This window comes from Ambystoma mexicanum, chromosome 1p (assembly GCF_040938575.1).
Source record: "Ambystoma mexicanum isolate Mex_15411 chromosome 1p, UKY_AmexF1_1, whole genome shotgun sequence".
In the NCBI taxonomy this organism is placed as follows: domain Eukaryota; kingdom Metazoa; phylum Chordata; class Amphibia; order Caudata; family Ambystomatidae; genus Ambystoma; species Ambystoma mexicanum.
Genome location: NC_090921.1, coordinates 938,240,269 through 938,266,000, shown reverse-complemented (window position 1 = coordinate 938,266,000; position 25,732 = coordinate 938,240,269). Strand labels below are relative to the sequence as shown.

The following is a 25,732-nucleotide window of genomic DNA, read 5'->3' as shown; positions in this document are numbered from 1 at the left end:
TCTTCCCTAACACCTAGCCAGCTGGTAGGGTCCAAAATTGACTGGGGCAGGGGGCAGTTATCAGGTAATAATACCTTTTGCAGTGTCTTGGCAGTTTGACCACAGTGGACCAGGATTCTCAGCACTGTTTGTGAGGTTAGAGTTTTTTTGAGATGCAGCAGTTATGGTCATCATTTGGCAAGCAGGCGCTGAGGTGGGGTCAAATTGAAAAAAGTTAAAGCGTTACTCAAGTAATGCAGATCATGAAGGTCTCCACGTTTGGTTCAGTGGTTGAGGTTCGACGGTGGTCGAGTTGGAGATGGGATGCACAGGTGAGTCAAAGGGAACACCAGGATCAGTTTGGTCATCGACTCAATCAGCGATGAAGAGGCTGGCCGTTTCAATTGGGGTTTCAAGTGGTGCAAGTGCAGAGGCACTTATTTGTTCCAGCTGCGGCAACGACATGCTTCAGCTGGTGCAATAACACAGTGAACTGGTTCAAACGGTCGGAACTGCAGATTGAATGTTGTAGAGTGCCAAAGGATCCTGTTGGTTCAAACTTGGTCAAAGGCGGTCGAATCACAGCTTGCGATGGTCTGACGGTGAAATGACAGGAATTCTGGCTGTCTTCGCTCTCAAGAGTTGTGAGTCCCACTATTGGGTCTCAAGGACAAGATGAGTTCTTTTCTTGGGGTCCCAGAAATGGGGGAGGCTGGCACACACCTTCCGTGATCCTTCAGCATTGTATGTGAGGTCATGGTCAGAAGTATGCCTGGCATAGATGCAGGTCTTGTTCCAGCAGCAGTTAAGCCCCTATGTTGCCTGCGGATGGTTAGGTGACAGAGCTTGCGTGTGCATTGGAACACACTGCCTTCAAATCATAGTGGGAGGACTTTGGAAAGGACTGCTCCCCAAAAGGGTCCAGAGAAATCGTCTTGAAGGTTTGATGTCCAAATATGAGTCAAATAAGTGGTGTGAGACCCCTTCTTTTAAGGGAAAATGACAACAGGTGATTGGACAAAAGCAAGCCTGTCTTAAGGGTCCAACCCCTGTGCTTGGAACCAGTGGACTTTGCCTTCTATCATCCCACGCAAAGTGCTTTGTGCTACAGAATGTGGAAAGGACAAGAATGAAAGATAGAAGCAGAGAGAAAAAAGATGGTGGAACCTTCCTACAATGGTAGACATCACCTCCTATCTACACAAAACCCACCCCCTTCCCTTCTCAATAGAATGAAAGGCCGTTTGGTATGCAGCACCCTGGTGTGAGGCTACTCCTTTTGCGAACGGGTGTGCCCTTGCTTATGTTCCCAGTACAGCTTAATGTGGAATGGCTGTCTCTTTGGGGAGGGTGTTGCACGCCCTCACAAAGGAACAAATAGAGGCAACCCCAAAAGCTAGCAGCAGGAAGGGCAGTCTGTCTGGGGACATTACACATAACACTTCAACAGCTGAACTGGGCACACAGGGCTGACACATGTGTGACATGAAATCGATGTGGCTTGGATAATTCCTAAACTTAGGTATGGCTTATGTTTACAGTTTAGCTGCTTGCCACCAGGATAACATTCTCATGGTTATATCGTTTTTGGAACAGGGGTGGAAATGCAGCCCTACTCTGCAGAGACATGGCTGCCACTGAAGCTGACAAGAGGGCAAATGTGACCCCTGAACCTGGTCTGAGCCACTGGAGGGCAGGTGCTGTAGATCATTCTGCTGATGCAGCTGGGCACAGATGTACATTATGATTTTGACATTGAGCTTTGGGAAAGGAGTGCCTGGTAAGCAGGTCATCCTTTCTGAGATGAAATTACCCATATCATTTTATTAGTTAATACAAATGTAAAAGGTCAGGGCTTTGACACCCTTACCAGATGGCAGTTCCAAGAGACTAAGAGACATTTGATTTATTGCGCAGTGGAGTGTGAAGTAGAGTGAAATTCAGACGCCTTATCTTGGGAGACCGAGAGCAAACTTGAAGCATCCAGAAACGAGGATAGAGATTTGTGATGTATTAAACTGTGGTGAAGTAAAAGATCACATAACAGAAAACAACCTTGAAAGCCAGAACGAATGGAGAGGAGAAGCATCTCAAAGTGGAAGGACAAGATTGTAACACTCAATTCAGGCAAATTTGTGTTCCTGTAATGCATCTTTGACTGTCATTTTTCCTGTGCAGATACTTATGAAACAGTTTGTTAATTACTGAACATGCATCGGTTGATGCAAGTAATGATTCAGCTGGAGAACAAGAAGGGTGAGCCAAAACTCAGTTAACCAATCTGTAATAGATTTGACGTTCAGGTTTGGAACAACAAACCTCCACCACTTCACCAAATACCCCAAGTGCAGACCCGCGCCTGGAAAAACAAGACCTGATCCATGTGGGAAAAAAGTATTCTAAGTGATCCAACCGTGGCTGATTTTGCCGAGGCTGGAATGTTCGCATGAGAAAGGTGCGAACTACCAAACGTTTGCACCTTTCTCATGCGAACACACTTACATACTACGGGGGTTGCAGGGGTTTCCCCCGCAACCCCTGCTCACTATACTCTAAAGTATAGTGAGCGTGTGTTGCGGGGGACACTCCTGCAGCCCCCGTTTTTTTTTATTTTGTTGCAGGTGTGCTGCAGGGGTGTCCTCCACAACACCCCACTCACTATGCCACACAGTATAGTGAACGGGGTGTTGCGGGGGACACTCCCGCAGCCCTGCAGTCTTTTTTTTTTTTTTATTTACCTACAATGCTACCACCAAAGGTTCGAACATTTGGTGTTCGAACCTTTGGTGGTAGCATTTTTCTGTCGTTTTGTACGTTCTGGACTTTTTTTTTCGGTCCGATCGTACAAAACTAGAAAAAAGTAGTAACCCAAGATTTTCCTCCCCAATGAAGTCAGATTGTTTTTTGCAGAATGAGGATACAAGGCCAACCTTTTCTCCCAGAAAACAGACACAGAATTGATGCTCGTGGTTTTTATGAGCTCACACCAGCTTCCAAGAAGATCTGATTTAAACACTATTTAGTATTTTAGGAACATCGCAGACAAAAACGTGGTTCAAGATCGATTATAATGTGGGAATCAATGTCAATACGTTAACCACGACAGCTCTGTCGTACTCAGGGAGCTGGCAATGGCTAAAATTCAGAAACTGTTGGAGCTACACAAGTGAGACCTAGAAAACGAGATAGACATAGAATGAACTCATGCAAATAGAAAGAAATTTCCTCAAACCCGTATCTGATTTGCAATATAGACTCTATAAATCCCACAGAATAAGGTAGTGATGCCGAATGTCCCAGAATTGGATTTCATTAAAAAGATTTTCCCCAGTTCTCTGAGCTCCGTGAATGCAACATCATCAAAGGAACATCAGGGCAGGAATGTATGTGTGTGCTACCAAACAGTGGAGAAATTCAAGCGAGACCCGAAGAGCTGTGGATGAAGGATCCATAGATAAGATGACTGATAGTAGATCATAACTGTGGAGTTGACATCAATTCTAATACCCCACACCCTTGGACAGACCATCATCTTCTTCATTTCCACATTCCATGCGTTTCCACCACAAAACCCAGTTCGCCAGTGCTGCCATGCTTGGCTAGATCGGCACGACCCCTCACCAAAGCAGGACTACACCTTTCTTACTGGCCTCAGCCTTAAAACCTCCATTCTCCAGCAACCCTTTGGAACTTGTGGAACTATACAATGCCACTTTTAAGGAAGCAATAGATGGCATCGCCCATGTACAGAGGAAAAGAGCAAAAAACACTAAACATTCCAACTCCTGGTTCACCCAAGAGTTACTGGACCTAAGATCCCAGAAGTGTGATGCGCTTACTAAATGGCAATCATGCCTTACTGACCCCTCCCTTGAGGCCTACAAAACTATTGCCAAACAATATTAAAAAAGCCATCGCGCTAGCAAAATCCTCATCTTTCAACCAGAGAATAGCACATGCAAAATCAGAATCAAGAGAATTATTCGCATTATTCAAGGAACTGGTTGTTCCCCAGCTAATACCCAACAGACAGTAAAAGATGACGTATGGTGCAACAATACTCAACATGCCATGTTGAGTAAAATACACATCCTCCAGAATAAAAAGAACTCTCAACATAATGCCCTGCAATATCTACTTTACCCTCAATACCAGGCTACAGCCTGGATAATAATGACACCAAGATCTTTGCCTTCAAGGAAATCACTGAAGCTGAAGTCTTAGTAATCATGAAACACATTACGCCTTCTCTTTGCAAGGGTGACATATGCCCAGCCAGTCTGATCAAAGACTGTGCTGACATACTAGCTCCCTTTCTCACAGCATTTATCAATGTGTCATTTTCCTCCAGTACCATTTTGTCGTCCCTCAAGGAAGCTTGGGTGCGACCGCTGCTAAAAAAACATCCCTAGATCCCGACTCCCTCACCAATTACAGCCCTATTACAACTGTGCCTTGTTTGCTTAAAATTCTAGATAAAGCTGCATACGTTCAGATTCAGACATTTCTTGAATCTAACAGCATCCTGTGGAAGAGGCAATCTGGCTTCCGCCCACGTCATGGCACAGATTCAGCCCTGCTTGACCTTAAAAAATCAGTTACTTGAAACTATGGACGAAGTGCTGCTCCATCTCCTTGATCTGTCTGCCGCCTTTGATCTGGTTGACCACAAGATCCTTTGCAGATACCTCAGGGAGGTTGCCCATTTCTCACAGGAAGCCACAGCACGGATTACCTCTTTCCTTGAAGGAAGATATATGAGGGTCTTTTTGGATCAGGCATGTGCCGCCCCATCCTCCATCCTCCATCCACTGCGGAGTCCCACAAGGCTCCTGCACTTCCCCTACCCTCTACAATATCTTCACCCTGCCCCTCTTCAATGACCTAGATGAACACGACAAAGCATTCACAAACTATGCCGACGACACCCAAATTCACCTTCCCCTATCAGGCTCCTATGAACAAGACTCCAACACCCTTACTGAGACCTATGCCCTTATCCGGGCCTGGATGGCGGCTAACGGTCTTTGTCTCAATGGAGTCAAAACGGAAATCCTCCTGGTCAGCTCTAAGGAGATCCTGAACAAACTAGATACCTTCACTATTGAGAACGCCGTAATTACGGTCTCTTCTGCGGTCAAAACCTTAGGTGTGTACCTGGATTCCACCCTATCAATGAAGCATCAAGTCAGCGCCATCTCAACTTCAGCAACTTTCACGACCAAAATCATTAATGCAGTGAAACCTCACCTATCCAAAAAAAATGCCTAACGATAGCGAAGGCCACTATTGGAGTTGGATTACTATAATGTTCTTCTCTTAGGCACCTCTACAAAAAAACATTAACAAACTGCAAATCACACAAAATAACGCCCTCAGATCGCATGCAGCATTCCTGGAAGGGAGCATATCTCACAAGCCAGACGTGAAGCCCACTGACTCCAGGTTAAAGAGCGTGTACTCTTCAAGACCCTTGCTATCACCCATAAATGCCTATCGCACACTGCTCTGCCATACCTGTCTCAAAGAATTCACCAAGCGAATGCATCCAGACCTAAATGGACCCAGTACTTATACCAACTCTTGGTCCATGCCTTTAAAAGAGCCAAAGCTGGGGGTGCCAGATTCTCTGTGCTAGCGCCAAAATACTGGACCGCACTCCCACTCACTCTCAGAAGGGAAACCTCTTTCACAGTGTTCAGAAGAGCCTTGAAAACAAAACTCTTCAACTAGACCCCACATCTGTGTAATTCCCATTGTAACATGTTGAACATTCCTACTGCAATAATGTCATTTTTCTGATGTATACTTGTCTGCCTTCTTTTGCAACCTGTGAACATAACTACTGCAATAATGTCATCCTTCCAATGTATAATTGTCTGCCAGATTCTACTATGTAACTATATCTGTGTAACCAAGTGAAGCACCTGTAACAGCGCCATGATGCCTCCGGGCAACCGTGTACTTTATAAATTAAAATAATAAATAAATAAATAAATAAATGAGCCCAAAGGTAACTCGAGTAAAAAATGGCCCTGCATTTTGGAACAAAAGAATCAAACCTTGCCTGTCGGGACACTGAGGAAAATCCTGGATCTGGAGATCAATAAAAGGGAGAACTTTGACACATTAAATTCTAGTAGAGATAGGAACCTATTGTGAGATAACACTAGAACCAGATGCATACTTTTAGGATATCGAGATCAATTGATAAATGTCACAACAAGAAAAAAGAAATACTTGTTTCACTGACAAAATAGTGTGGAGGTCTACGAGTATGGGATGCTGCATTTTTGGATAAAGAGGCAGATCCGTATGCATAATTAAGCCATCAAGATGCTTTTGAAACCCTACCCTATAGAGTAGTAAACGATTCTAGTAGGAATGAGAGAGAGACACAGCCTCTCATGGTTCTCACATGTCAACCTCTGTTCCTTTGTTCACCCTCCCATTTTGTCTTTCCACCTTATACCTCAAACATGACATATTTACCATCCACCTAACATTCTTCCCCACAACAATGTGGGCAGTGAATCAACAAGCAATTATACTCAGTTATTTAAGAATGCATTGTCAGTGCCATTGCATATCTCTTGGTTTCACTAGACAGAGTGCAATGGATTACAGGACCACACCATGCAACATAGTTTTGCATTTTTGAAGGTAATCTACATGGGATTTCTGCTGTTTATATTACCAATTCAGCTTGAAAATGTGTAAAGAACATGTTTGCTCTTGTTGGTGACAAGGATCCTCCAGCATGTCACAGTGAATTGACTCTGATCTGGAAGACTAATACACTGCAGTTGATATTGGTGAGCATCCCTACACACTTTAGGCAAGGTCATATAAGAGGCGGTTTCTGTAACAATTTTGACAAAGCATGTGTGTGCCAACAGATTGATGATGACTCGGAAGAGGTGCCATATTGGCAAAACCAAATGCATGCTCAATGATGACATATTGGGCATTTAGACCCCATATAGGCTTCTTAGTTAGAAGCTTGTATGGACACCTAACAGACCATCTTGGTTACCGATGCTTCAAATTTGAAGAGGTTAAAAAGTGCACAATAGATGTAACCTGCTAACACGATGCAAAGATGGCAATTCATGTGTTTACTATGTTAAGTTTATTACCATATCAGCTGATGCTTTCAGTGGAAATTACCCCTCATTTTTGCCATACCTTTATATAAGAAAATCAAATTGATGCAGATAGCGAAGGCAAACATCCCTTGTCATAGATAGTGAAAGATATATCCTGTTTAGTTTAGGTGCAGTAAGGATTGCTGGTGGACTATGGCAACATATTTGAAAAGAAACAAATATATAAGCTACAAGTCTTCATGAAAAGCATAGACTATTTGTATACTATATTCTGTTGTGTCCATCTGCGGGAATGGGAGGATATCATGCATAGAAAGAAGCAGTAACATGAAGACTCCGAGAAGCAAACAATAATTCCTTGAAACTATGACAACAGGATAAGTCTAAGATACATCTTGTTATTAAGATATGGATAGTCTTCAGAAAGTTGCAATGAATTAGGGCAGTGTATGACTAACTCCAATTTGTATGACAAAAGGAAGATCCCTTGGTTTTGGTTCACCCCTTTATATAAGAGTCATCGATTATTTAGCTTCAGGTTTGAAAGATAGGTCTGCTGCCGTAGATGGTACTATCGAGGCGTAGTGGTGTCCATCAGAAATATCTGAATTTGTGGGTAATATCATTCACTCATGCATTTGAAATTATAGGTGAAGTTGAATAATAGTTGATTTACAATTCGCAATTTGAGATTGAGCCAAAAAGATCAGCAAAGGTGATAATAGAAAATATGCTTTTGGCCACTTGTGAAGCAAGTTAAGCAATGTCACTTGTCAGTTGGCATAGTTTGCCAGAGAGGGCTCTGGATTTACAAGCTGTTGGGGCTGAAACATGTGCTCACAAGTCTTAGAAGCATGGGCATACCAAGAAATAAACATTAGGTTATTTTTTAAGAGCAAAATAATGACTGGTCTTGGGGTCAGTGTGTGGTTGCCTGTCTCAACTTGACCAGAGCGAGCAAACCTAGGGGTGTTTCTACAGTATGACATTCAGGTTGATGGTACATTGTTACATTTAAAGCCTTGATTTAGAACATGAAAACAATGAATAATTATTGAGCACTTGAAGAAGATGTATAAGAGATCAATCCAAAATACACCATGCTATTGTTTTCCTCAATGTAATTCCTATATGACTGAATTGATAACATTAATAAGGTATGCAATGTATTTAATTACCACTTGTTGTCAAATGTTTAACTCAGTGTAGGCAGTGGCATGCAGTGCAATTTGCCCAGCATGATACAATTTGATGAAGTTGAGATGCTTAGATAAAATGATTCTGAAACTAAAATTGAGCTTCTGTACGATAAACAATGTAACATAAAATGATTGAAGACCTACATGATTATCAAGATCTTGATTTAGAATGTAGAAAAATACACTTTATTTTGGCACAAATTGGATAACATACATACAATTTGAACAGAGACCAGTGTAAAAACCCAAAACCAGTGTTTATTACTGAATCCTTAAAGTTTACATTAGAATGCAGCACTATATATATAAGCTGCACAAAAAGAAGGACATTGCAATAAAGACATTTGTGAAAACATGTGGTGTTTTTTACAACAAGTTATTTTCTACACATTGAATGTTAACAATTGCAATATCCTTTCATTTAAATCATTTTTCACAAAAGTAGTTTGCAAGAACATGATATAACTTTATTGCATTGTCTTGTTAGTAACACATATTTGAACACTAACATATATATTTATAAATATTGTAGGATTTGTTCATTGCTGAATATTAAATACATGAGTATATTCGTATCAGCAATTGTATGTGCAGAGGTTAATGGACATTTGCTGCATATTCAATATTTGCTGTACAGTGTTACTGTAAATAGAAACTCCAAACTATAATTGTTGTTTTCAGCCCCTGAGAATGTCTTATGGTCTTTTGAAAATATTTGAAGACGTGTGTTTATCCATGAAGGGAGATTTTTTTTATTTGCAATAGGATGTCAACAATATTTCAAATGAACATTGTTTTTTTTAATAAAATGTATAAAATGTAAACAAAGTGAATGAATACATTTGAAAATGAATACAAATGTGTAGTAAAAAAAAAATATGTTTGCCTCGCCCCCCTCATGTGCTCCCCAAATACATGTACACCTTGTTTAAATCCAGGCATGGACATACATGTACTTTTGAAATTGATGGTCCCAGTACCAACCTCATACCCCGTGTTTCCATGACACATGACGTGTACAAATATACAACGAAGAGAGCATGGGAAGAAAAGGAGAGTACGGTCAGTGTTGGAAGATGCCATAATGGGGACGCCTAAAGCTAACCGGTCCTAACGATATACATTACACATGCTGATTTCTCCAGAAAATCCTTGATGCAACTTCAGGAACTTACATAGAAAGACAAGTGAGCAGCACCTGGAGGTAAGAAGTTTTTGGATTTGGAAAAGCGCTTTGCTTTTACTTGTCTCTGCAGGATTTGTGAGGAGTGAATCTTCATCGTGAGACATGCTCTGACCCCACGTCATCCCAGCTACGGTCGGTTTTATGTTGTATAGTACACACACACACACACACACAAAGTGTGTGTGAGGGCAAATGTGGTGTAAGTGCCCCTTTGCTAATTTCACTGCACGTGCAAAATGCACCATAACACTGCCAGTCATGCTAGAAAATCTGTATATAAAGCTCATACTTGCCAGAAACCCGGGATGCTCACTGCTACCCATTAACACTCCGGTCACTGCCCTACGCGTAACCCTACCCCCACTTCAAGGGCATTGGAAACACATTATTGCAATTTATTTGACGACTCCAGGCTATTTTTGATTCCAAGGAGACAGGAATCTCCGACCTCGCTTTCTGTTACAATCAGATATGCCACAGGCCAATTTGGTGGCGTCCCAGCTGCTCGAATTCCATTTCACTGCATGTTCACCACTTTCTTTTACAGCAAATGTGCAGGTGGTGGGTTGGGGTTATGCATATCGAAAGAGGGCATGGGGGTTTGGTGATAGGGATGGGGGGTGCCCCCCTGTATTTTGCGGTAAAAAACAGAAGGAAGTGTGGTGAAGTGGGATCCAAGCAGTTGGGATGCAACCCAATCGCACCGATCCTCAGATACAGGCACGGAATGCACCTGGGTTACATTAGAAGGTTACACGCATCGTGAATGATTGTTTTTATGTTTTAAGCATTCAGGCTTCAAAAAGTCGTTGGTGTACGCTGCAAGGAACTCCGCACCTTAGGCGTCTTAAAGCATTGCTTTGCTAAGAGACCGGCATCCTTAGACTTTAGGCCTGTTGCAGGCAGTCAAGTAGCAAGCCGATTTGGATTGTCGCCCTGACCGCTTGGTTTACGGCAGGAACCAGACATTCTGAGGGGTTACTTGGCAGTGCCCTGATCAAGCCACACAGCTTGTTATAGGGTAGAACATGATGGGCATCCTGGCAGCTTCTTTTAGCATAGAAGCCAGGAATCAGAAGAGCTGAGAGCATGCTGCAAGAAGCAAGCATGGCCATGAATTCTGACAGCTTGGTTTAGGGTACAAGGATGTATCATGCCTCTTCAGTTCATGGTATAAGCTGGGCATCTTGCAAGATTAGTGTTTGGTAGGGCAGCTGGGTATCTTGACCTCTTGGCTTGGGGTAGAAGAAAGTGGGCACAGTGACTGCTTAGTTTATATTACCATGAACCGGAAATTCCAAAAGGCTAATGTCATGCCTTTCCAATACCTACACACCTGTTCTGGCATATTACATGCTCAAGTTTAATCTGGCAAACATTGTCACCAAACGTCTTGTTTTCTGCAGAGGTTCTATGGCTTGCACAGGTAGCTATAACCCTCAGCCTTGGCACCTCATTCCTCTTAGACATAGACATTTGGGAGAAGAATGTGCCAGACCTGTGAAGTGGTTCTCTAACATCTCCGCAGGTGTTAACTGCTGGAGACAGCTGGAGGGCGGTACAGCAGTAACAGAGCAGAGCTCCCAATGGAGCCCAGTCTCAACGCAACATGGATTTAATGTCCATTACTTTGCCTTCTGGGGGATGGGAGCAGAGGGGATGCAAGGAGCAATGATAGAGAGCAGAGAGTGGCCGTGTATCCAGAAAGGAGAGCTTTACACTCCTGCTGCACGCTTCCATCCCTTGGTTCTTTGCTTTCTTTACTTGACAGCAGGGGTTTTGCTAGGTCTGGAAAAAATCTGGGGCTACACTAATGTCGGGACCGTCAGGACTCAGGGCTAGCTAGCATTTTGGTTGTAACCCCTGAGCTTCTACCCGGGGCTACAACCAAAATAACCCCTTAGCCCCCCCCCCCAGCCACGCCTCTGCTTGACAGTATGAGGACTTTGAGTTAAACTAAAATAAAAACCATCTTCAAAGGAGAATGAAGAGGGCGCTGAGTTAATAAAAAAAAGCTTAAACAATTACAAGACATTTATTCATTTGGCAATTTAATGGCATTAATGTAAAACGGAAGTAGCATTTCTCACTTGACCAACGGTCAATTGCACCTTTGATGCAGAATGCTGAATATTACCCGAAAGCCGTCTCTTTGCAATGCTTACAAAAATAAGTCCTACATAAGCTAACAACTGAATATTTCACTTTAAATATTTTTATGTAGAAAACACTTTGGTGTACAAGGTAAAAAAAAATCGCACTTTTCTAAACAGTCAAACAGATAAAGCTAATGCATACATACATACAGACATACAGCGTTTATTCTCTTGACAAACATTATAAAACTGTGAAAATGATATACTGCGTTCGCTCCTTATTTTCACAGTCATGTTCCTGGAAAACAATGGGATTTACCAAAAGGAGATGTATGTAGTTAGTGAAGCGTCGTTTTCATATGACTAACTGTGCATGTATTGTTCATTTTTTGGTAACTCGGAGGACCCGACATATTCAACCAGATACAAAAAGAAATAGTAAAAAAAATATAATTTGTTAACTAATATTCAAAAAGGTCATTGTGGTCCAAACCATACAGATCAGCTAACATTTTAAATCTCGGCCCCCAGTCATTTAAAACATCATAATCTATGTCTGAGTCTGAGGACCCTGATTCCAAAGAGCTCAGGGATTCCACGATAGACTCAGAACCCTCGTAGCCAAAAATGTGTAGCGTGTCATATGGGAGCATGTCGCCGTCATTGTCCGCCTCGTCCTTCTTCACCTCGATCATAACCCCCATATCCCCATTTCTGGCAGGCTTCTTGACCTTTGCGTACAAGCACGGCCCAGGCGCCATCTCCATCCGGGGCGTCATGACATTCCTGCGGACAGAATTGAGCACCGACACGTCGTAGCTCGTGGTGTCCATTTCGCCGCCGCCTTCCTCGTCGTAGGTGACCAGCTGCTCGTGTATTTCTGCCACGTTCTTGCCCAAGATATTCACGTCCTTTCTGTACCTCTGCCGCAGGATAAGCAGCAGCGTGATCACTGGGGATGAAACGTCACACTATTAGTTCCAGGCAAATGTGAAATACAAATGAGTAGGCTGCCTGGCAGAGGGACCAAACAATTTCAGTCAAATAATTCAGTAGCATTGACAAAGGTGTATATCACAACATGAGTTCTTTGTTGGTGCCTAAATAATAGATGTTGCTATTGCCATACTCGGTGGTAATCATTTCATTTACCTTAGACAGACCCACAGGTAGCAAACTGCATTTTTCAATCCACAAAAGCAGTAAATATAGAAGTGTGATGCAGATAGCTTATGTGTCAACCATTTTCTACTTTTTCATTCCATTAGCCGTGACTAACCCAATCAGTCATTTTTCTCCTAGCAGATGAAAGCATTCGAAGATATTATATCACTAAAACGATCCTAGAAGACTCTGGGCCTAATTTACACAAGTCCAATGGGAACATGTCCTTTAAAACGCTTCGTAATCAGGACCTTCCTTGTCACCACTATTCCCGCTCTGGTCTTTGCTTTTCGTTTAGTTTTACTTAAAATGGCCCTGACCCAATACTGGAAATCCCAACTGTAATTGACAAAACTCAGGACTGGGGAATGTTGTCAGCAATGACATGGAGATATCTGGCAGTTTTACTTGATGATCCTGTCGAATACATTGTATGCACCCAGGAGGTCTGTTGGACTTTTGTCAGAATTAAGGTGAAGTAGGAAATAGCTTTTTCCATGATCTCTTCAATCCCAGGCAGCCTTTTTTAAAGGGGTATTAGTCCACACTGAAGGAAGAAGCAGGCAATGTTAGAATGCAGAATTCAACTGGGCAACGCCCCCTTCATCTCAGCTCAGGCAGGGCCCTTTTAAGCATTTTTGGGGCCCTGGGCATGGACATCTTTGGGGCCCCCTCCACCAAACCAAAGGAATGAAGTAATCAATAATATCTAGTGACACCCCCCACCCATCGTGATCATAACCTCATAACCTGATATGCTGTCTCGCAGCATTCAAAATAAGCATGTTCACTCCCTTTAAGTCCCCTTACCCTCTTCATTCTTGCTCTAATCAGAATGATAAACAAGTAGCATTTGAAGGCCAACATTAGCAATCTACGAAGAGGTTACTTCTCTTCTAGTATAGAAACAGGATACCTTTTGTCAATAGCATGCAGGAAGGTATGGAGCCTGTAGAATTAATGCAGGAATCTATGTAAAATGTACATGTAACCCAGAATAGGCACATAACTCACATTAGCTGCCTCAGAGAATGCAAAAGTGCTCAAGCATGGATAGAGGAGACCAATTGTAGGAAAGGAGAAAGCTACAAATAGAATAGCACGGAGAGTGGATGTAGATTAGAAGCTACCAGGAAGGTGTCTCTATTCAGACAGAATGAGATTAGAAGTGGGACATGGTTTTCAAATAGTGTTGCCATTCAAGATCAAGGGAACACGTGTCTGTGGTGTGAAGTATATCAATGCTCACTGTTATAGTGGAAGAAACCCTATAGCCAGTGAAACCATGAGTAAGGCTTTTATGAAGTTCATACCATGAGAAGAAAATCACTCTGAAGGGCTGCCAATTTTGATAGGTTTAGGGACTGGCAATTCTGAGAGGTTAGGCAATACAAGATAAAATGAGATGCCCAGGATCACACATTGCTTAAGGGGTGAAACTGGGATTTGTGCCAACACTGCAATTTCTGCATTTGAACGCTTTCTTTTCCAGCTCTTACCATGTACTAAAACAATCTCATTTTATAAAACGGACTTGCAAAGTACACATCATATTTCCAAACCTGACCATTTTTAAAACCAAAATATTATCGAAGGGTGTTACGCAAAATGGGAATGAGTCTAGCTTCATTCTCTCCATCATCAAGGGAAGTATATAAGTACCAGAATATCAATCAATGTGATTTAACATATTTAATCTAGGTATGTCTTTTGAGCTTTAAATACTTCCAAAAAAATGGCATGTGAAATTGTCATTCATAAACGTGCAGAAAAAACTTTGACATTTATACAAAAAGCAAACCTTTTTTTGTGTGAAACGTGCAGATCTTAAAATATGCTTGCCCAAGGCCTACAACATCTGGTCTACTATCTCCTGTCTACCACCCCTTCCACTCAAATGGCCTGCATAAGAAGAAAGATCAAGTAATGAGCTAAATGATGCCACCAGCATGGAGAAGGCACACCTCACAGAAAACAGCACAGTAATCCAAGAAATATTAGATGGTTTGACCAGGATCACTGTATCGGCTGCTGGCTAAGCCAGGATACAAGCATGAACACTTTGGTTCCACAGTCTTGAATTTGGATACTTATTCACCTCTTGGACAAATATCATATTTGGAGGGGATTGCCTAGGTTTTGGAATGCCCCATCTGAACAACACAATTTGTAGACCTTCACCACACGAATGACATGTTAGTTTTTATAGCAACCCCTATCTGGTGCAGGTACATTGCTGATAATAGCACCTGTTATGCTGCAAAACCAAGTACATATGCAGGTGGGTTTATAAACTTCAGAAATAGGAAAGGTTTAGCCAGCCTTGCTGGAATGTGCTCTTCTAATCTTTCATATGAACACATATCTCTGCAATGAGTGCTTAAGACACTGAGATAACTTATGAACCATTGTGGCACTCAATTTATCAATATGCATTTCAGCTTTTGGATATTGCACATGATCAACATAATTCCCACAGGAAGGAAAGAATGCTACAGGAGTTGTGCCATACAGAACACACAAACTATGTGTTCCACAGTGAACACAGAAAGCATTACATGATGAATTGATCAAGGCAGAATGTACTTGCCAAAACAGACGGCAATAGGTTTAGAGCCTCAGCACCATGGCATAAAATCTCCTGGCGTGTGCTATTTAAATCTGGTGAACAATGGAATCTTACTTCTTTAGATCAGGCAGCCTTGTGGGGGCCCCCTCCAAGGTGGGGGCATTGGGCAAGTGCCCTTTTTTTGCCCTCCCATAGAAACGTCTCTGATCTCAGAAGAACTTTGGGTGAACGCACTTTTTGTTTGTGACTTGATCCGAAGACAATAATAGTGGACATCACTGTACGATGCACTGAAGTCCCTGTTGTATGCGTGCGTGTGTCTTCTAGGCCATGTTTCCATTGCAGTTTGGGACTTGTAGTCCTGATTTGGATATGGGAAAAGTAAAAGTAGAAGTCCCAGAATGAAAATAATAAAACTAAGCCTGGAACACATACTCAAGCATATCATGGAGAAACTTTAGATGTCTGACTCTAAAGTGGATTGTTTTGTATTGATACTGAATTGACATGCCTTGTGTTATCAATAACAATAAAACATAATGTTACTGAAATCATAACCCATTCCACATGTCAACATGTAAATCAACTTAGTTTTAGAAGTTGTGTTCCCTCTGTGCCTCCCATGTAGGGAAGTTTATCAGCTATTGCCTACTTACCTCACTATGTCTTACGTCAGCGACCATGCAGAGTGATTTAGCTTGACAGGCATAAGGAAAGACATACGTTGGTTGACTACAAGATGACATCAGTGGGGTATTACAAAACAACTCCTTTTGGTAGGCCACCCATTTGAAGGCATCACTTGGTCATACCAGTGGCTATCTACTTCACACTGAATGAGGATTAGCTTGGCCTTGTTTCAGGCTGCTGGAGGCTCTACTGTCTGCTAAAGTCCAGAAGCCCATGTTATTGGCCCAAGTGAAGAGAGGGTGGTTAGCCGGAGCAAGGGCTTTAACATGCTAGCATAGTATGTAGCTGTACTCTAGGAGGCTATTAACAATGTCCTTTTTAGTGTGGTCTATCAGGTGGTGCTTTAGTGCCATCTGTAACCAAAACTATTGCATTATAGTACAAATAGGGAGAAATGGCATATGAGAAGGGACGTGAAGCTTGTAGATGTTTTGGGGTTATTTGCCCACCCAATGGCTGCCCATGGTCATGCTAATCCCTATGGTTCTTCCCACCCATTTTCTGAGAGTTAATGACTTGAATGACTTGTAAACGTACTCCTGGTGTAATGAAAATGTCTTAACCAGACCTGCCTTCAGTCATTCGATTTCTAAGCACTATGCGTGTCCTTCACTGAAGTCTTGTTAAAAACAAACATTGGCAAAACCAACCGTTTTTGCTTGTGTATATCTATTAGGCATTTGCCCGGCACTGCTATTAGATGTAGGGGTACTCACAGGATGTGGCACCTGCTACCATTAACAGTCAGTTAATCCAAATACGGCAGTGCTTGGCAGGTGCCTTTCTCATGCCTACACAAAATCCCAAGCTGTTGGTATTGCTGATGCGTGTTTACACTGCAGGATTGTGTTCGCGCTAGGAATGCCATGTGCCTGGATATCAAACATGCTTTCTTAATAAAAACAAAAAAGAAAGAGCAGAAGGACTGGCAAAAGAAAAAATGCCACACCGAGAGCACAGAGAAGTAATTCAGAGAAAATAGACACCCTGGAGGTGAGCTCAGAACTGTGACGCAATGCCAGTGGTTCTTGCCTGCATTTTGACTCCAAGCAATCTGATTGGCGCTGACACCTCTTAGTACTGTTATAGTCAAATGGACATGGAACTCAGACCATTGCCCCTGCCTGACTGCCACATTCGGTTTGTACTCGGAACACCACTAAGAAGAAAGCCTCTCCTGCAAGGAATAGCTTTGACCCAGCTGCTCCAGATCAGGAAGAACGTTTCTAACCCTTGAACTTCTTCTACACGCATTCCCACGCCATCCTGCGCTTCCCATATCCCGCTGAGGATAAGATCTACTGCTTGGGATGTCCAATCAGAGTTGGACATACTAAAAGGATCTGAGAGCAGTCCACTTTCACTCTCTCTACCGCATATGCCAGGGCTCAAGTCGAAGGTACACGCGGGTGGACGGAGTACACCCACTTTTTTCAGAGGGTGGACTCAGTCGCCCCAGCTAAAATGAGAAACATTGTATGTCCTCTTTGAATTAATGAATTAAAGCCGACCTCGGGGACCCGATCATCAGGTTTACAGGATGGACACTTCACCACTGCACTATTTAACCTGATGAAAAATAATAAACAACTACAGGTGAAATGTCCAATTTTGGTACTGCAAGTCCCAGGCAAAACATTTGTATTGGTTCTTGGAGTGTAAAACATGCACACCTTTTAACATTTTCAAAAACACTATTAGAAGAAAATATCCTCTCTTAGTTTTGTGTGTGTGTTGGTTATGAAAGGCAAATGCCATTCGTCCTGTGCAATTTGGGTGGTTATGCAAAGCCAATGTAATGCAATGGGCATATGCGACATTTATATGCTAATTTCTGGTGATGTCACATCCCATTGCATTTGTTGATGAGTCGCCCCACTTTAATATTTAGGACCGGAACCCCTGCGCACATCTCATATATCCCTCCTACGACTTGCACCCATGGCCTCAGGACCAGAGAGGAGAATAGGCACAGCTTGACCGTGCCATTCCTCCTACTTCCACCCCCACCGAGGATATTCGGTCATCGAGTTTTTAGGCCACTTTTTGGCTGGAACATCGCAGAGATTAGAGTAAAATGGATTGTAAGAGGTTTGTGGGTCTCCACCACGTTTGCTGTTTCCAGGACCCCCATCATTGAGTATGTGTTGACTAAACCTTGGGTATATGTGGTACTTTAATTTGGCAGTTATCAGCCTGAGGGTCCAGCCGAGGAGAGGTCATTTAACTCTGATGCTACTTGTGCACAATAAGAGTCCATTGCCAAAGGCACCTGTATTTCCGCAGATCAGACACCATGGACGAGAGCTGATGGCAAACGATACAGAGGACAGAAAGGATGACTGAGACATCAGCTTCCCAGTAGATGCCTCAGTCCTCCTAAAAGAAATGGTTAGCCGGAAAAATAAGAAGCCACAAAGAGACCATGGAACCGTATATTACAGGCGGCACAATAGTTCTGTGTGGGCCACGGGTACCTTGTAGTGGAATCTGATAAACTGGGTGTCACCCATCTACAGCACTAAAGCAGAGGCTAATATCAGTGTGGTATCAGCATGTCCCTCCTTCTCAAATATCTGCTAGCTATGATGTTAGCTACCGTGGGCAATGATCACATTAGCCACCATTTCATTGGATAACTCTTCAGGGAAGGCTAAACAATACCCCTGAGATAATCCCATTGACCTGTTCATGTAGGAGTGCTTCCAGTGGGCACCTGCAGCATTTCCATTTGTGTTAACATTCTTGTGGAACTTAACAGCATCCTGGCATCATGGTGTTGACCATTAGTCTAGATGATCGTCAAAGGCGTATAGCATGATAACGCGGAACAATACTGCATAGTTTCTTAACTAGATAACATGTTCAAAATATAGGGCTCCTTAAACACATTAATTCTTGGTATGTTGTCTTGCCTGGCACACTGGCAGGTTTTTAGATCTAGGATGGGAAACATTGGTCAGAGTTGTTTACTTATTTTAGCATCAAAATATGTATAGATTAAAAGGTATCCCTATTCATCATTTCATTGGCCTCGAAGCAACCTTTGGTTCTGTTCTTTGGAATCTTTCATGTTTTAGCCCTTGAAAAGTAGGGGATGTCAAGTACATGACAGGAAGGTGTTGTGTGCTCATTCCACCCGTATACACATAGGGCCTGATTCACAAAGCGTTTTCCAATGGGTAGCTCCCATTGAAAAACACATTGTAAATTAGACTCGTAGTGTCAATGCAAGGTCTCAAGACCAATTCCTTTTTAGCAGGGCCGAGATTCTGACATGTTGTGTAACGTTTTTGTTCAAAACATGGATAACCTTAATGACTACTCATCCAGCTTATCGACAAATGCTCCCGGCATGAGTTAATGGTGCGGTATCCGGGCCCACACAGAGCTATCCCTTCAGATGCTTTTAGCTGTATTCATCTCCTAATCCAAGAAGCAAAACCTTGGCATCACCATTCGAGAACATAACTCATGGGTTTAGTTAACCATTCGTCCATTAAACTGCTTCAAGAATTTGACTATTATTGGTCCTGCAATGCATCTAATTTGTTCAATTAATAAAAAGAAAATATGCACTTTAATTAAAGTTGCCCACTATTTAGGTGCCAGCTGTACATTTCAAGGTAACTCTATAGCCCTGCATTGCCGGCTTGTAGAGCCATATCATATTCTACATCCTGGACAGGAGCCTGAAATCTGTGGATTTCGGCATTGTACAAAGCTTGTAATATCTCAGGTCTCTGTTGAGACTGCCGGGGCAAACACCAACTAAATGCTTCACAGTGTAATTGGGCAGGAAAGATATTGTTGACACAGCCAGATTGTGACACCTGCTATATTGGTTGTGCGTCCGGATTCTACTTAACTATAGCAGATTGCAGCTAATTCTGGCTGAGGAGTGTTCCATGGAGGGTTACTGTTGGCCTCCAGTTTAACATCTTTCCAGGCACTGGTGTCAATGACTCGCTTGAGCCATGTCATTACTAATCCGACTGTCCTTACTAAAGAATTCAGAGTACTCTTGAAATACCACTGCTGGTCATCAGTTGATGGTGAGAAGTGTTATTTGATCAGCAGAAGCTCATTGGCCTTCTCCTTCGTTGAGCATAGACATCTAGCATTTAAAGCGCTTTGAAACACATGCCTGTGTACAGGCGCTATATAAATAAACAATACCATACCATACCAAAGAACAATCACACCCCAAAATGCTTTGTGACAGAAACCCGAAATTCAGACTGCAAGCTACTCGTTGAGGTGGCCTACATCTGCACACCATGTAAGTCTCTGTATATTTGGCCAATCTGATTCTATAATTCCTTTTCGATTATTTCCACCAAGCTAATATTGATTCAGAGCTTGAATAATTAGTAGAAATAGTTTCCCTCTTAGCCTATTCTGTCACACTTTATAACCAGCATTGGCAAATCCTACAGGTCTGACTTTGTAAATTTTGTCTTTAAATAAACATACTTGTGCTCTTCGCTTCTGAAGCCAGGCCTATTTGCATTGTCAGTGCTTGTTATGCATGGTGGTATGCCTTCCATGCTTTGGGCAGTGTTGATACCTGCATCCAAGAATACTGCATCCGTGCACAAGGCAGTGCAAGATTACAGAATATTATTCTCTAACGCCTTGGGTCTTAAAAGTTTTGTACCTCGCAAACGCAAGGATTGAGCTCCCACTGCTTATGCCGTCATTTGAGTGAGTAATTGTTATGCTTGAGCTAAAACATGGCGCTGGTGCGCAGTGCATTCTGGGAGCACTCAGAGCCATAATGGATATTTACTTCATGCCGCAGTGAAAAGCTGTACTCATTTTGCTGAGAGCTGGATTTACTATGCTGAAGAAAACATGCTTTCCAAACCTGGTATGCAGTCAAGGACATTCTGCTGGGAAAGCTGGCTTTGTTATGTCTTGTTATGAGTTATGGGACTGTTTTCCGTGGCGCTTGTTTTTAGAGGAGGGAAGCGCTTTGCTCATTGAGGTTACTGTCGGTTGACCCAGCTGGCAACCAATGGTTGCCCATCAATGCGCAAGTGCGTTGCCAGAAGGTTCGAGAAATTACCACCCCTTTTTGAGGAGTGGATATATGCGGAACCCCTTAACGGTCAGACGGGACCTCAGTCGGAGAGGGGACACTTCCGTCCGGCATACCTTTGGGCTGTTGTGCTCTCGGCCTGACTGTTATCGGGGTCTTCCAGCTGCTTCTGGCGAGATGAGGGATTCAGTTACGCCCACAGTGATGTATTTTCTTTTGAATTCACTGTTTTTTCTGTGATTTATTTCTGTGTTATCACTTTTTGCTTGCAAGCTTTGAATAAATAGCCGTATAAGTGCTCATTATTTTCTAAGAGTGTGTGTGGTTGTAAGTCATTGTGTCGTCTACCTGCTTTTAAAGTATTGGCTCCGTAATTGCACTGGTGGTTAATGACTGTCCGTGCACTCTGGGCGAGCAATACAGTGCTATGGGCCCCTACCCATACAGCAACACAATGTTATTGTGGTATCCACTAATGTCATATGCATTTATATTGGTAATAATATCATGGATGTGTGTACCGCTTCATACATGATTCCTCCACTGTATGGCTGTTGTAGGTTTTGTTATTACCCAAGTGACTAGTCAATGCATCAACCTCAGATGAATGAAGGGCTGAGTCGGTCCTACCAGATTCAAAACTCTGACTCAGGTTGCAGGAGTAATTCTGAGGCAAGTTCATAACTCTCTGAACTACCTTACTGGCATGCTGCTTACGCGCTCTCTTCCTGAAAGCTATCCCCATTCGGACATAACAGGGGTGTTTATCATGCACCTCCTCTGACATACCTTTGTATCAGTAACCTGAATATTCATTATGTAGCATATTCTCAGCAAGCGAGTCTGTCGGCTAGGGTGGCCTTTCACCTGTTCCAAGTGCATACTGTATGTTGGAGACGACACAAAGCTTGTAGGTGTTTGGTTATTTCCCCACCCATTGATTGACTATGTGTATAAAGTATTAAGCATTTCGCAGGCATTGCTATTATAGGCCCACAAAAAAACAAACAGTTGGCATTGCCAGAGTTTGCTTTTGGAGGAGGTCCCCCATAACTCCATCTATACCACATGCCATGAAATCCCCTCTCCCTGCACTATATAACCTGATGACAAAAAACTACGGTGAAATGTCCAATTTCGGTACTGCAAATTCCAGGGAAAACCTTTGTATTGGTTCTTGGAGTTTAAAACATGCACATTTTAACGTTTTCAAAAACACTATTTGAACAAAATGTCTCTTGGTTTTTGTGTATTGATTTTATGGAAGGAGTATGACATTTGTCCCATGCAATTTGGGTGGTTATGAATAGCCAATTTAAATAATTGTATTGCATTCCACTTGACATGTGGGTGGGGTGTGTGGGCAGAGCCGTGTGCAAAGGGATGGAGTATTGTGTGGCTGTGGTCTGGGCATACATCTCGGAGTTCTTGATTTTCAAATGTAGCAAAGTATGAGTGGAGGAGTGGTGATCATGTGAGGTCACGTGATCTGTGTCAAGTGGCATGGATTAAACTCTGTTAGGGTAAGCTGCAGGGAACTGACTGTTTCCACATGATCTGACCCCTGCCCATCTCAACGCCCTTCGCTTTCTCCTGGACTCCACCATCCATTGGTTGTTTGTTTTTCCACCGACCATCTTGAGTGCACCCTGGCTAATTCGTCATCACAGAGCCCTCATTGGAGGAGAGGAGGTCACATGGTAATAATATGTTCTGTGTCATGGAAATTGGAATTGTTAGCTCGAGAAAGACCGCTCTTCATTTCTTGCAGCATGGCACAAATGCTGCCGCAGGGTCTGGCTGTTTCCAGCCGACCTGGTCCCTGCACATCCCATCACTCTTTCTTGTTTTACAGACTCTATCTGGGGTGTGTGTGGTTCCTGCCCAAAACCTTGAGTTCTCCTCGGCCAGTTTTCCATCACCTGGCCCCCACTGGAGGGGCGGTGATCACGTGGGGGTCACATGGTTTCAATGCCCCTGATTTTAATTCGTTCTTACAGTTGCTCATCACCTGGACATTTGAGTAAAGTGTGGTGAGTTGAGGGGTTTTGTCTAATGTAGGCCTGTTATTTACCGTTGCAGCTGTCAGGCTTTTGACTGTTTAATCTTGCTATTAAAACCAGGCTTATTGTTGTGTGTGTCTATTTTTGATTTCATGATGTGTTTTGCTCAACTTATTTCTGTCATTCCCGCTCAACGTTCTACTTTTTAAAAATCGGAGTTTCGACCCTCTACAGGTATGCATTCTTCAAATTCTTTTCGCGTGCCAGTACAGAAAACAGTTCCATCTGTTAAATCGGTACATTGACGTTTCGCACTTATGAGTGCAAAACATCCATGGTTTAATCACGGAAGAGAAAGGAGACCAGGCGCTCAGCAGTAAGTGGGGAGAAAGGGGTAGTCGGGGAACTAGGGCAAACAGGCTTTGGAGTGGAGACGGAGGAAGGAGGTGGGAGCGGGTGCGGAGGCATGGGTATTTTGGGTTGTCTCTTGGATAATGGAGAGGAGGAGCTTGGGGAGTGGGTCGTGTTCGAAAGAGGAGGGAGGTCTGGGAGTTCTTTCAGAGAGTGATCAGGGATGAGAGACAATGAGAGGCGGTGAACCATTTCAGAACTCCTGTTGCATGAAGAACAAAGGACAATGGGGGTCATTACGACCCTGGCGCTAAGGGGTTAACGATGCCGTAAAAGGCTGCAGCGCCATTATCCCCTTAGCGCCTTACTACGAGGTCCCTTCGCGGGACCCGACCTGAACGGCTGGTCTGGACCAGCCGTTAAAGTAGGGACTCGCAAAGGGATCTTGATGGCAATTACGGTAGCGCAATTTGCGGTACCGTAATTGCCGCCTTCCCCATTCCCATTGAGCCCTAAGGGACAAAAATGGGAATGGGGACGGGCTATGGAGAAAGGGGGAATTACCACCCTGCCAACCTTGGAATAGGGTGGTAATTCCCCCTTTCTCCATGGCGGACTCCGGCATGGACCATGGTGCTAATAGCACCATGGTTTAGCGCCAGAGTCCTAATGAGGGCCAATGAGTGTTTTACAATGGTTACAGTTAGAAACGGAAACACATCAATCCTTATCTTAGCTGCAGTTTTAAATGTGGTACTTCTTGTACCAATGACATTTGTGAGTTACTTCCGTACATTTAAATGTTTTACTTTTAACAGAAACTTTGTTTTCATATTGATAGATTCAAAAAGAAAGGGTGGACTTGCTGTGCTGTATAAATCTACCCTTAAATATTTTGAAAACAGTTAGCCTCTTTATGAGTTTGATGGTATCTTGGCAGTAAATCCACTGAGTACCACCAAAACAGATTTACTGTTACCACCACTAGGTCCAGCAGAATTACTGCTGGATTACAAGTGGCGGTGTGGCAGTGTTATTCCCCATTTATGGAGTATATAGGACTCTGTGGAGATTTCAGCAGAATTACCACTGGCGGTAATTCCCCTGGAGGTAATTCCGCTGAAATGACTGCTTATTGAGGTAAGCCAGAGGAATTACCTCCAGCATTTTTCTGGGGGGTTTTCCTCCACTTAACCTTCAAACTCATAGTTTGGCGGTGTGGCAATTCAGCGGTAATGCAGTGGTTACTCAGTTACCACTGCATTAGCACTGTTTTTGGCCACACTGCTAAACTCATAATGAGGCTTATTTTTCCACTTTTGGGCTGCTTTCTGCCTTATTTATTATCAGAACATTTAATTTTCCCAAGATTTCTGTTTTTGGAGGATTGTTAAAGAATGTTCTACCAACACTAAAGGTAACATTATAGATTCTATTATTTCTCCAGTGCTCTTAGTTACGAGTGAATTGTCTTTCCAAGTTATTGGCACAATCGTTTTCTTCCAGTGTTTACCATAATCAAAAATTGAGAGTGGGTCATATTCACAACCAGCTCTGTTGCAGTTGCAAGAAACGTTCATCTCTGCTGTTTTTGTTGCTGCTCAGGAAACTGCTGCAAATGTAATATCAAATTATTATGAAGATATTGTTATGCCCCTTTTTTAGAAGACTGTTCCAATTACCTAGTGTCTTTATATTCTCAGAATTTACTACAGAATAAAAGTGAGCAATCTCCCTTTGACTTAAGGCTTGCACAGCGTCGTTTATAGACTCTGGTTGTGGAGGCTAAATGTAACCTTTGTGCCTTAAGAATATATGCTGCTACAATTCAATCTTAGATTTTGATGTAGCTTTGCGATTGTCCTCTTTACGATTTATTTGGCTGATGAGTGTTGCCAAATTAATAAATTGTTTTAATAAAACATTGATCTCACTTCATAGCTTTCACATATGATGGGTATCCCACTGTGATGAGGGAGTTCACTCCCAAAGCACTCTTGAGATTTATGGTTTCTCGTGTCACTAGTGTGATGCGGTAGATCACTTCTGAGGAATATTTGGCTCTTGGTTCTCTGGGTATCACTATTGTAACGAGGGAGGACAAGCACAAGAAATATTTGGCTCTTGGTTCTGTGAGTATCACTACTGTGATGTGGGAGTTTACTTCCAAGTAATATTTCACTCTTCGGGCTCCCTGGACCCCACCCAGCTTTCTCACAACTCCCGTTGCTTGTATCTTCACTTTAGAGCGCTACCCCATGGAGCCATTGCTGTGGTGGTCTTGGTGTGTTTTATGGACCATATGGTCCACCTCAGAGAGGTCACACCAAAGCTGCATTATT

The 25,732-nt window shown here is 42.8% G+C and overlaps 1 protein-coding gene across 1 annotated transcript in view; it reads right to left on the bottom strand.

Annotated features, from left to right (window-relative positions):
• Positions 1-11,518: 11,518 nt before the first annotated feature.
• Positions 11,519-25,732, bottom strand: part of CDH5 (cadherin 5) — a 302,086-nt gene continuing 287,872 nt past the window's right edge. Inside the window, exon 12 of the mRNA XM_069653040.1 lies at positions 11,519-12,521. Within this exon, the coding sequence (XP_069509141.1) occupies positions 12,031-12,521 (491 nt within the window). The 3' untranslated portion in view covers positions 11,519-12,030. The remainder of the gene's footprint in view (positions 12,522-25,732) is intronic.